General features: G+C 35.8%; 2 protein-coding genes across 3 annotated transcripts; both read right to left on the bottom strand.

Annotated features, from left to right (window-relative positions):
- Window positions 1-2,471: 2,471 nt before the first annotated feature.
- LOC141656722 (GDSL esterase/lipase At4g10955-like) lies at window positions 2,472-5,230 on the bottom strand. 2 transcript variants are annotated; one of them, XM_074463729.1, is made up of 3 exons: window positions 4,955-5,230; window positions 3,989-4,067; window positions 2,472-3,633 (listed from the first exon to the last, which is right to left on the bottom strand). In XM_074463729.1, the coding sequence occupies exons 2-3, from the start codon at window positions 4,054-4,056 to the stop codon at window positions 2,610-2,612; spliced, it is 1,092 nt and encodes a 363-aa protein (XP_074319830.1). In that variant the 5' UTR covers window positions 4,057-4,067; window positions 4,955-5,230; the 3' UTR covers window positions 2,472-2,609. The 2 variants fall into 2 exon arrangements, with proteins under 2 accessions (XP_074319830.1, XP_074319829.1); XM_074463728.1 differs by having other exon boundaries at window positions 3,989-4,081; window positions 4,955-5,140.
- Window positions 5,231-6,996: 1,766 nt separating this feature from the next.
- Window positions 6,997-12,131, bottom strand: LOC141654833 (GDSL esterase/lipase At4g10955-like). Its single transcript, XM_074461948.1, has 2 exons — window positions 12,049-12,131; window positions 6,997-8,039 (listed from the first exon to the last, which is right to left on the bottom strand). Exons 1-2 carry the CDS (start codon window positions 12,129-12,131, stop codon window positions 7,013-7,015), a joined length of 1,110 nt encoding a protein of 369 aa, XP_074318049.1. The 3' UTR covers window positions 6,997-7,012.
- Between the last annotated feature and the right edge of the window lie 452 nt (window positions 12,132-12,583).

Genomic DNA, 12,583 nt, shown 5'->3' with positions numbered 1-12,583 from the left:
AAAATGAGATGCTATCACTTTGTGGCTATCGAGTTTCGACTCTTGATACTACATAAAGTAAGTAAGAGGGTGGTACCGAGACACATCAAACCACTTGGTGGTGCCTAGAGATAGAAGTGGGCATGCCAGCACGGTCCATCGTTCATTTTAGCACGACACGGGATAGACATGACCCTGCACGCCATGAGCTGTGGGCCGCACCTTGGCCAAAGTTTGAGAAAGAAGACCATGCATAGCCTAGGCACGACGACAAGGCCCACCTGGCACGATACGCCCAAAATACAAAAAAATAGGCTTATGTTTGAGGAATTGCTTGGCCATTTCCATTTTACCGACACAACACGGAACCCACTCCGTCGCTCCACCATTAATCCCAAGTCTCAACACATTGTTATTTATTTTGTTATAGAAGTAAATAACTTTGAATTTTAATCAATCAAAAGTAATAATAATGGATTAATATGGTGGTGGATGCAACATCATGGTCAAGTTGAAGAAAACATCAAATTATCAAAAAAGAGAAGACTTTGATACCTTTATCTACTTTATAGTAGGATGTTTCTCAACTTAGCAAGCTATATAACCTCAATCAAAATCAATAATGAAATTCTCTACACAAAATTACAAGCTATACAAGGAGCATAGAAATTAGAGTAGATTGATTGATTGATTATAGAATTTGATCTCATTCTTGGAAAACATCATTATCGATCAAATAGTAAGCATAATAAGGGAAAGATGCATGTGTCATAAGATGCAAATGTTGAAAGGCATTTACTTAAATGAGTGTGGAAGGTGGCCAACATTGTGCATGATCTTTGGTTTCCTAATGTTTTTCTTTCAATCTATTTCTTATTAGAAAGTGACCATCTACCAACTTAAATTATATTCATTTTGAGGTATACTTGTATGATGGGAATCACATCTAATTAAAGTGCATTTTTATTTCTCTATTTTGTGAACTTAAAACAATACGAAGTATAATTTTTTTGAGAGAGGGATTAAAGTGGTGTTCGATTTTAATTTTAGTAATTTAAGTATTACTTTTTTACATATATTTAAAATTCTCTAATTATTTATGATGTCGACAATCTACAAGTGACATGATTTACAATCAATTGGTCTCCCTTGTGACGGGTTAACATTTGTGGCGGATATTTTGTGAGATAAAATGGTAACAAAATGGGTTAGTGGAGAAAGGGGACCACATGAATAGTGTTGCAGAGAGAGAAAAAGTGGGTACTTTGTGAGGTAAAATGGTATCCGTCACAAGCTTGTGACGGATATGTCATGTCTTCAATGAGAATTTGTGATTTACAATTTATTATCATACGTAGTATAATTTTTCCTATTACTCCTATTTACGTTATAGAAGATGCTCAAATAGTCACGCGACTCACGCTTAGAGTTGGCAAAAACCGACCCGACACAACCCCGAAATTGGGTGAACCGAAACCAAACCGACCCGATAACCGATAGCAGCCTTATTTTTTCAAACCCGAACCCGACCTGAACCGACCCGAGTCGACTCGTGACCCGATGTTTTCTCAACCCGATAGATGACCCGATAATGATCTAGTTTAATAATGGTTTAAATAACACCAAATTGACATTCATCTTAATTACTTTCACTTAAAATTACAATTAATACACATACCCATTATTTAAACATAAAATTACCATTTAAAACTAAATATATAAGACAAAATATATGCCGATAACCTGACCCGACACTGACCCGCTAATGACCCGACCCAACTTCCGACCCGTTGATGACCTGACCCGAAGATGACCCGACATGAACCGAACCGACCCGAACCCGTCACTGACCCGACATAACCCGAACCCGTCATGAGCCGACCCGTAACCGACTCGAGTGACCCGATTGCCACCTCTAATCACGATACCGAAAAACTCGTCAATTTTCCGAAGCATGGTTGAGCCGAACATATTTAGACTTTATCTATGTTCAATAAACCGAAGATGTCTTAACCCAGTGGTTAAGAATTAAGTATAGTGGACAAAGTCCTATGTTCGAATCCCCCAACCTCCGATATTGTACTGCCCCCTGTGACTCAATTGAAACCAAAAAAAAAAAAAAAAAAAAATTACAAAATAAAAAACTATGTCCGATACTAGTAACAGAATTAATGTTACCATTGAGGCTACTTTGGCCCGAAGGCCCAAAATCATGGTAACTCAACTTAAAACATGTCTATCGAAACAAAAATACTTGTGGGCTTGAATTAAGCTGATAGAGTTTATGCTCTAGAACTTGAATATGACCCGAAAGCAAAATCGACTACACCGACCTCACATGAACTTCAATACACCTGAAACAGAACCAAACGTGAAATGACCCGGCCTAACCCAAACACAAATGTACTCCATAAGCATGCCTGAACAGTCCCGACCCAAAATAATCCCGTCTGTACCAAACTCAAGTAACCTGTTCTCTTAGTCTCTCTTACTGATTCAAATCAAAATTGCATATATGAACAATTCCAAACATTACAGAGATATGCTCAACCAAATTACAATTACTTTTGGATCTAAATATTAAACCGACAATTTCAAATAGTTCAATGAAAGCAAAAATGGCCATGAAATTAAACAAGAGAGCCTTCATCTTCTATATTAAAAGCTGGGCTCGAAATCTCTGAGTTAGGTTGGTAGAGTTTGTGCTCAAAAACTTGATGAGGCTCCCACCATTGACTCATCCCATGAACTTGTCGGAAACCGTACAGGTTTGGGCTCTTATTAATTATAAGATTAGCCGAAGGAATAAGATGTGTCGGATCAATATCTTTCCCAATTGCCATTGACACTAAACTTACTATCGAGTTTTGAGCTGCAACCCTCTCAATCGCGGAAGCACCTCTAGCCAACATCTTTTCTCGGTGCTCAAAATATGCGATATACTCTGAGCATAAAGGATCGCTCGGATGAACAAACAAATGTGGGGTCCATGATGATAACATGGCAAAATTAGGGTCATAGTCATCGCTGTTATATGAACTATAACCCTTAACAACTATCGCGAGGCTAGCTGTTAGCAAGCTTCGCGCATACCGAATACTATCTTTCACTCTTTGGTTCTTGAACCTTTCGGTGGGTGTGGATGGAAATGGAGGGTTGAAGAGATATGTCTCGAGGAAGTACCCTCGCTTTGCCATATCCTTACCTACTTGTAACGCTATTGCCGACCCTAGTGAATGTCCGGTTAACCATATGTTAGTGCTCCCCCAATCAGCCACCAAGTTCTCAACTGCTTCCATGGCTACTTGACATCTTGAACTCACGCATAGTCGGTTAAGGATAACTCTGACATCCAATTTGAAATCCCCATAACAAGTACGTCTTTTAACCATGGTGCCTCTAAAAGCAATCACATATCTAGGAACATTTTTGTATGATGAATGATGATACTCGCGGTAAAGCTTGTACTCAAAGATGGCACCAAAGATTGAAGAATCATCAGGATCTCTAAGGGTGTCTACAAGATCAAAATCGAAGAATTCCCACCAAGTATTCGCCACATCCTTAGATGTATCAAATTTCTCATAACGTTCTAAGATGGATACGCTTTGAACCAAACTACTTGCAATGGTTCTCCTGTGTTCAGCTACGCTCCTAACAAAGGGTTTGTAAATGCAGCATTAGATAGTCAACTAAGAGCAATATTTAAGATGCTAAAATAACAACACCACCACCAACAATAACGGATTAGATGTATCCAAGAAGTCCGAGTGGGAATAATTTCCCATTCGCTCTATATCCTAAAAGTCCGAGTGAGAATAATTCCAATTCTCGCCCCCATAATATTGTAAACTACACAATCCCAATTTATATAAAGATCCATGTTTGCGATTTATGGTTGTACTACACTTCCGCTCCCAAAATTCTGAACATACTGCAATATATAAGGTTAAGAATAATGACTAAAAAACTGTAAATCAGATAAGTAGTTCAGAAGTCAGAACCATACCAATCAACACGATCAAGATGTCGGGGTCCTGCAATATGAAATGAATCTTTTTTGCGGACATCAGCCATCCTTTTTTCTCCTATCAATGAATAACTGTAGTGTATTAATAGTGTTGTTCATCAATTAGCCGATCCATTTCTTCGTATTCTTCCCATTTTCAAAATTCCGCTCATATTTTGAGAAGTGGGAAAAACACGATAAAAAGGAGATTAGTTCTACTCTTTCCTAAATCAAACCTACGAAATTGTACAACAATAATACAACCATCGCCACAAGTCCACAACATTACCCCAATGCCAAACAGTAACACAAACATAACTGCCACTTGACGATAAAAAGAAACACGACCCATTTTGCTTTATTCCATCGTAATCCAAAATCTAAATCTTTATCCACAAATCTAACTTGAACCCAATTCATAATAAAGATAGCAAGGGGGTTCAAATGCACGCAATCATACAAACAACAACAAAAACATCTGTCGCTTCACAATAAAACGAAACACAACTTATTTTGCTTTATTTCATTGTAATCCAACATCTAAACCCCTATCCATAAATCTGAATTGAACCCAATTCATAATAAAAATCGTAAGGGGTTCAAATGTACGCAATCATACAAACAACAAACATCTGCCACTTGACAATAAAAAGACACCCGAACCATTTTGCTTTATTCCATCGTAATCCAAGATCTAAACCCTTATCCACAAATCTAAATTGAATCCAATTCATAATAAAAAATGGCAAAGGGTTCAAATGTACGCAATCATACAAATAACAAACATATGCCACTTCACAATAAAAAGAAACCCGACTCATTTTGCTTTATTCCATCGTAATCCAAAATCTAAACCCTTACCCACAATGGCACAAATCTAATTCGAACCCAATTCATATCCATAAGAAAACAACTGCATTAAGAACATAAATCATAGAAAAACAACATAATAAAATTAAAAATTACCAAGATTGGGGTGTGAAAATTGGTAGAATTAGGTGAGACAGATGCACTAATTTTGAGATGCCAACGTAAAAGTAAGCGATAAGAAGAAGAAATACTGTAAGACAGTAGAACAATTCTGGGCATAAATTTGTGGAACGTTATTTGTTTGTTGATCAAATCAGGAATCAATTAGAATGAGTCCTGCAAATCAGGAATCAGGAATCTTTTTGTTTATTTTTTTTTTGTGTTTTAAATGAGAGGTCAATTTAGAATAGTAGAATAGTAGAACAGTAGACTAGTTGAATAGTCTTTAGTTTCCAGTCAAGTAAACGGCCTAACCAAGTGGTTAAGAAAACGACAACACATGCGAAATTTCCATTCTTTTGTTTATTTTGTGGATCGGGTATGTTATCCGGTTTAGTCTGGATTCGAGTAAAACGGAAACATAATTTCGAAAGACTTTTTATGAGTTGATTTTGATATAACTGTGCCGGCGGAGCAAGTAATTAACTCAGTGAGGGCGAACATGTAATTAAGTAATGCTATAAAGGGAACACGGAAAAAGTTGAAAATTTGTAACTAAAAATTTTAAATTTTCCGATCGCGAGCGTCCCTACTACCTCCCCTAAATCCACCGGTGAGTGTGCATGAGTAACTTCAAAGGTTTGTTGGTGCATCTATATTACAAAATCGAGCCATAGGTTGGCCTTAGCCGCCTAGGCCATGTGACCCAAGACCCTGTCCGTGAATAGTCGTTAAAGAAGAGAGCCATTGAGGCAACAACTAGTTGATTTGAGGGTCGGGACAGGCCCCAGGTTAATTAGTAAGGGGAACGAGCTAGGATGCAGAACATAGACCATGACCTGGCTCGACGGGAAAGGTTGGTCAAGTCGAGCTAGGGAAGCAGACTTGGAAGAATAGGGTCGGACCAAGCCAACCCATAGAAGGGGCCATGTCTACAAATATAAGAACACTCGTCCAAAAAAGAGAGTAATTTTTCAAGGTAAGAAAATTAAATTGACTCTTTAACGTAAAATCAGCCTATTTCATCTGATTGAGTAATGAATCAGTAATTTATGCTTGGGGTTTGAGAGTGGCAGTCACGTTTTCACTGACTTGTTAATTGTATTACTCCGTATTTTTATAACTAAAAAAAGTGTGGGTAAATTATGTATAAGTTTTCATGGTGTAAAGTGTAAACAATTTGACCAAGTTTATAACATTTCATGTCAAATGTCATGCTAGGAAAAGTACAACGTATTATTTTTCAATTAATTGCATTACCCAATTCGTTTATGTTGTAGACTTTGTATGGCTGCTACTTGCATAGAGTATAGTTAGATTAAGTAGTAGCAGTCATATTCTTTCGTTTTCATAAATATGGCGAGGGTACGAGAAAAAGAGGATGAACTAGGCCGGTCGATTAGGCCGTAGCCAGGGCAAGCTTTTTTGAAAAAGAATATACGAAATGACTTTTTTTTTTTTCAAAATGCTAACTATGATTGGAAATTTTAGCAAGAAGGATGTACAATTTTCTCTATACGGAGTACAGGTAACATGTTACATTTAGCTCGTTGGAAATATGTGATGGTAATATGATGAAATGACTCAAACAAACATTTGCATTATCCTAGATCATTAGAATACTGTGATGTCAACATACTACTTCAATTCGAAAGTTGTTCAGATGTAGGTATAGTGGATATTAAGTCCAAGTTCGAATTCCCCTGTCCTTATAACTCATATACCTTATTTAATTTGAAAATCATTTTTAATTTTACAAAATTTTGGATGAAAAAATTTCCTACTTTCTTAATTTCTCGAACCATTTTGACATTTCTAATTGTATGAGAATATGAGTCAATGAAACCAAAGCTTCTTTAACCCCATTAAATCACTCAACCATGTTTTACAATATTGTTATATGAATTATGAAATAGACCTTAATACATATTTCTACGAAGTAACTTTTAAAAACAGACCCGTACATTTTAGGTGCGTTCAACATTAGTATCATACAAGGGCATCTTATTGACTATCAACATAAGCCTCTTAAGTCTTAACCTTGCACTGTCCTTATTACTGAGGACAGTTACACTCTGAAAATATGTGAAGTTTGGACATCCAAGAGTGTGGCTGCCACCATTGATGAATACCATGAGCAACCATTACATTCGGCTCCGAAAAATTCATGTTCTTAATAAGTAAAGCTGAAGGAACCAAGTGAGGTGGCTCACCATCTCTTCCAAACATCCCTGACAAATAATTCATTATTGAATTCTTAGTTGCAATATTTCCAATCTTTCCCATACCCATAGCTTCCATTCTGTCTCGATGTTCGAAATACCCGATATACTCGCAACTAATCGGGTCCCTCGGGTTCACAAACACGTTCGGAACCCATGAACATAACAAATTAAATGGATCATTTTTTGGTGTTGGAGTATAATCATCCTTGTTACTCTTAAAAGCAACTGATAACCCTGCTGTTATAAGACTTTTAGCAACCCGAATCCGTGTTTTCAGAAACGGGTTTTGGATCCGCTCAACCGGGGCAGAATGATAAGGTGGGTTAAAAAGGAATGTTTCAATGTAAGTTCCTTTTTTAGCAAGGTCTTTGCCTACTTGGAGCGCTATAGCCGCTCCAAGAGAATGTCCGGTAAGCCATACACTTTTATAATCGACTTGGCCAATCAACCAAAGCACGGCTTGGACCGCCCTATGGTACCTTGGATCATAGGGTAGGCCTTTTAAGGGAAGGTTCATGTCCAAGTAGATGTCTCGTTGTCTTGTTTCGGGTTTGAGTAGTGTCCCTCGGAAGGCGATCACGTGACTAGGTGGAGGGACACTTTGAGACGATGTAGCAGGGCGATTGTCTCGTTGTTTCGGGTTAGAGTGTAAGGGTTGGTAGGCATAGATTGCACCAAAATTTGAGTGATCAAAAGGGTCTGTAAGGAATTGTATGGGTTGGAAATTGAAGAACTGCCACCATTTCGGGGCTTGGGCTTTGTGTGGATCAGTTCGGTTAAGGTTACGATCTCTTTGTGAAATGTAAACTCCTTGGACTAAGCTTGCTGCAATTGTTCTCTTGTGATCTTGTATTCCCCTGTACAATTGTACCATTCATTCGTTTAGTACTTGGAATGAACATGAATACTAAACAGTACTACTCGGGCTGTGTTCGGGTTGGCCGGGCTAACCCAGGGCGGGCTGGGCTTACTTGACTAGGCCCTGAATCGGCCCGTGGTACCCCTCACCTTTTTCATTTTCTATGATATACCCAGGGCGGATATTCTCTCGTGTACCCCTCACCTTTTTCATTTTCTATGACATACCCTTCTTTTCATGCAAAAAAACTTTGACCGTCAATAACTCTTGGCTACAAGTTCAGACTACAATAAACTTTTTTTCCAAATTGACTGTCTTTAAGAGGTCTTCCGTTTGAAAAAAAATTCACCGACGTCTCAACTTGTAGTCGGGAATTATGGTCGGTCAAAGTTTATTCGTTAAAAAATGTTTGACCAACCATAACTACCGGCTACGAGTTCAAAAAGCGGTGAATTTTTTTTTTTCAAATTGAAGGCCTTGACGAGATAATTGGTTTGAAAAAAAAATACCGTTTTCTGAACTTGTAACAGAGAATTACTGTCGGTCAAAGTTTTTTTTTGCAAAAAACGAGGGTACACCATAGAAAACGAAAAAGTTCGGGGTACACGAGAGAATATCCCTAAAATATATTTATGGTTAAAATGTGATGATAACGCTTTATTTTACGTATTATTGACCCGCATTTTATATCTTATTTGATCAACTTAATAACCCGAGTTAGCTTTATCGACCCATTTTCGTGTTAAATTATGGGTTTTTTTGTCAAAAACTACCTTATATTTAGGGCTGTTTGTAAAAAGACTACCTTACATTATTTTTTTTGTTTTCTACTACCTTTGTTTTCTTTATTCTTGGTCAATAACTACCTACACTAAGAATCTAGACAAATTTGGTTAGTTTTCCGGCTTAAATCTATCTCCCTTGACTCTTTTATGTTTTCATCTTGCTTAGGGAAGATTTTGGGAAATCGTAATGTACCTTTCGATTAACTTTTGTAGATGTTCGTAATTATTATTGAAATGTTAAAACATAAATTTTGCTTATGTGAAGTTAAATTGAGGGTTGGACACGATTGGCCATTGTTGTTTGATGTTAACAAAGTCACGTGCAATAGGTTAATGTCGCTTAATCGACCAAATCTCGGCATATTTTCAGCACTGGTAGTTTTTGACCAAAAAATGAGAAAACAAAGGTAGTCTAAAGCAAGAAAAATAACATAAGGTAGTATTTTTACAAATACCCCTAAATATAAGGTAGTTTTTAACAAAAAACTCTTAAATTATACATTAACCGAATAGTTTTGAATAAAGTTATTTCATGTTAGTTTTTGGAATATTGGTACTGTGATTCGATATTTTATTTTGTAGGTACCAAGAAAAGAAGAATCGGATTGAATAAAACGAGACAAGACGGATCAATAGCGAATCAAGACGGGTCACGAATAACTTTCTCGTCACTCGTCAGTCATGTGCCGGATTGTGTATATTTGGCAGCCAACTTTCTTTAAATGTGGGCCTCTTGGTTTATTGATGATGCCATAAGTTTTCACATGGGCATGTAATGAAAGAAGCCCATAATCCCAATTTTTAATCCCTTTGGTCATTGAACAAAAGACGGAAGGCAGTGGATTCAAAAAGGGTAGTCACGTGATACATATAGAAAGGGCGAGCATCACATTTCGGTGAAGCAGCTTGATTTTTGTGTCTGGGGTTCTGGGCAGACGAGCAGAGAATAGGAAAACAGGAGCAGTAGAATAGTTTAGGACGGTTACAATTTTGTTCTTCCAAAATATCAAACATTCACATTTTCTTGATTGTTCTTTAGTCTAGATTTAGATTATCGTCTTAATTCACAACATTGTATGAAGATCTATCTTTTCAATTCCTTTTTAATTCAAGTTGGTAATATTTTCTCTCCTTCCTTTTCTTATTGTTATTTAATTATTGTCATGTTTTTAGTTAGTGTAATTACTTTAATTAGTTAAAGTTTTAGTCTTTATTACTCTTGGTATGTTTAGTGTTAATTTATTTATGTTTAATTCGTAGATTAGTCAAAGTTTCAATCTTTATCACTTTATTTTGTTTAATGTTATGTTTAGAGTAATTATAAATGTATTTAGTGTTAGATTAGTAATGATTAGTGAGTAGTATTTTCACTAGGGTTTGATTAATCCCTAACATGCCATGTTTACATAATTAAATCCCATTTTGATTAGTTGTTGGGTAATTAGTTTGGGTTAATTAAAGGACTTGACTTGTAATGTTTTATTTGGGATTGTTGTTGACTTTTGACCCTTGACCGTCAACGGGAGTTGGCTAGGTTGGGAGTCGGCTCACCTCACTTAAACTAGTTGCCAACTTGAGTTGAACCCGGGAGGGAGAACTTGAGAAGGGTGCCTTTAATTTTCGGTTTGAAATCGACCCTTGGGAGAGGGAGTGGGATGACCGGGAATCTATCATAGTCTTAATGACCTTGACCAATATTTGAGTTGGGGAAATCGAGTCATGAGCCCGGGAGGGAGTTGAGTCGATACTACTAGTGTCCTATTATGAGCCCGGGAGGGAGTTAATAGGCGAATTAGAGACGTTTTCCCCTTCACTATTACCCTAACGATTAATTAACGGGATTTATGATGGTAGATGAGCATGTTAGTGGATAAATCGGACCCTAGGCTTTCCTTGTTGCTTAAATCTTTATTTCTTTACTTGTTTATTTAGTTTAGTAGTCTTAGTTAGTTAATTTAGTTTAGTCATTTAGTTTACTATATCTCTCAACTTCTTGATTCACGTAGCTAACTCATAATTTAAGACAAAATTAGTATTTAATCCTTGATCTCCTTGTGGTTCGACCTCGACTACCCTTACTAGTTGAGTTAAATTGTTTGATCGGGTACGACGACCTCTACCCGCGTTATCATGTGATAATAATGATATCTGTAAAATATAAAGTAATCTTATAATGTGACACAGAGTATATCATAGAATATAGCATACGTAAAATATACGATAGTATAATATACTCCATTTCTCTATAAATATTGAGAAATAAGAATTATAAAGTTGGCCAACATCTCCCTTACTACTAAGAGAATAAAATTCTCAAGTAGTTTTCCCGCCTAACTTACACTACTCTTTAATGGGCCAGTCTAAGTTAGGTCGTCGACTTTTACTAAATCAAATTTGCTTTTGCGTCAAGTCTAACGTATGATTTGAATCAATTGAAAACCTATTCATGGAAACAAATGTATGCTTTGACTTTTCGAATAATGCAATCCTATACTACAACCTCTAAAATTATGTAATCTTTACAATATTATCCCGAAAATATACAATCACAATCAATTGTCCCTAATATATTATGCAATTTTACAACATATCAATTGCACTCTTGAATTATGAAATCTTTATTTTAGTAATATGGACTATAGAGTATTTTTTAAATAATGTAAACAAATTTTATGTATTTTCTTATAGGAAATAGAAATAGAAAGTGAAAATGTTAGTTTTAATAATTTTTAAATCGTCTTTTTAGACGCGTAATATATTATTTTTGCCAGTTTTCTGAATAAGCTAAGGCTAATATGTTTTTTAATTAGATTTTACATTTAACTTAATTTTATAAATTAGTTTCCCTTATCGATTTAACATTATAGTGTTATTATTAATAGTAAACTTTCTTTTCTATTTTCTTACTAATATTATATTTACAGTAGTATATTATAACATTAAATTAAAAGTAGCTTTAATTTATGCAAATAATTTTATTAAAAGTTCTTCTTTATAAATTTCATCTTAAATATACCGTGCTGTAGCACGGGAGCTACACAAGTTTTTGTATAGAATAAATAAAAATATAAGCCCAATATTTGAGAATAACCAAATCAATTTATTATTAACGCCTAGTTTGTAGTTGGTGGTGATTTGAGCGGAAAAATTCCTGATTTTACTTATTCATTTAGTAAATAGAGGATTTGACCGGTTGTAGAAAACTAATTGCTAGAAACATACCAATCAACTGAAGTAAGGTGAAGTGGTCCAGAGACCCCAAAAACTTCCCATTTTGATGGAATTTCCTTGCCATCTTCCTCCATTCACCTTGTAACTATTAAACAAGTTAGTTCAATAATTCATTAATCATTATAAGTTACCAAATGTATCTTACGTTAAAATGTTAAATATTTTGCGTAAACATGCAAAGCAAAGACGATAAAAGCAAACATATATTCCCTCCCATTAAAACCAAAGAACACTTCTCCAATAATATATGTCACAAGTATTATATTGTTGTGTTACCTTTGGTTTGGATGGAGGGAGTATACATATTCCATATGACCATATGCAACACGAACTTATACCTGTAATTCTAATTACTTATGAGGCACGTCGTACTCCGTATCACTCATATGGATCAATGGATGATGCATATAGGTACAATGGTGAAGATCATATATTCATATTATTATCGAAAATAAGTTTTTACATTCTACATTTATGAATATGTAATACTCCACAAATTATAATTAATGTGCATATATACCGACAT

Source organism: Silene latifolia, chromosome 5 (assembly GCF_048544455.1).
Source record: "Silene latifolia isolate original U9 population chromosome 5, ASM4854445v1, whole genome shotgun sequence".
In the NCBI taxonomy this organism is placed as follows: Eukaryota; Viridiplantae; Streptophyta; class Magnoliopsida; order Caryophyllales; family Caryophyllaceae; genus Silene; species Silene latifolia.
This window is presented reverse-complemented; position numbering and strand designations above follow the sequence as displayed.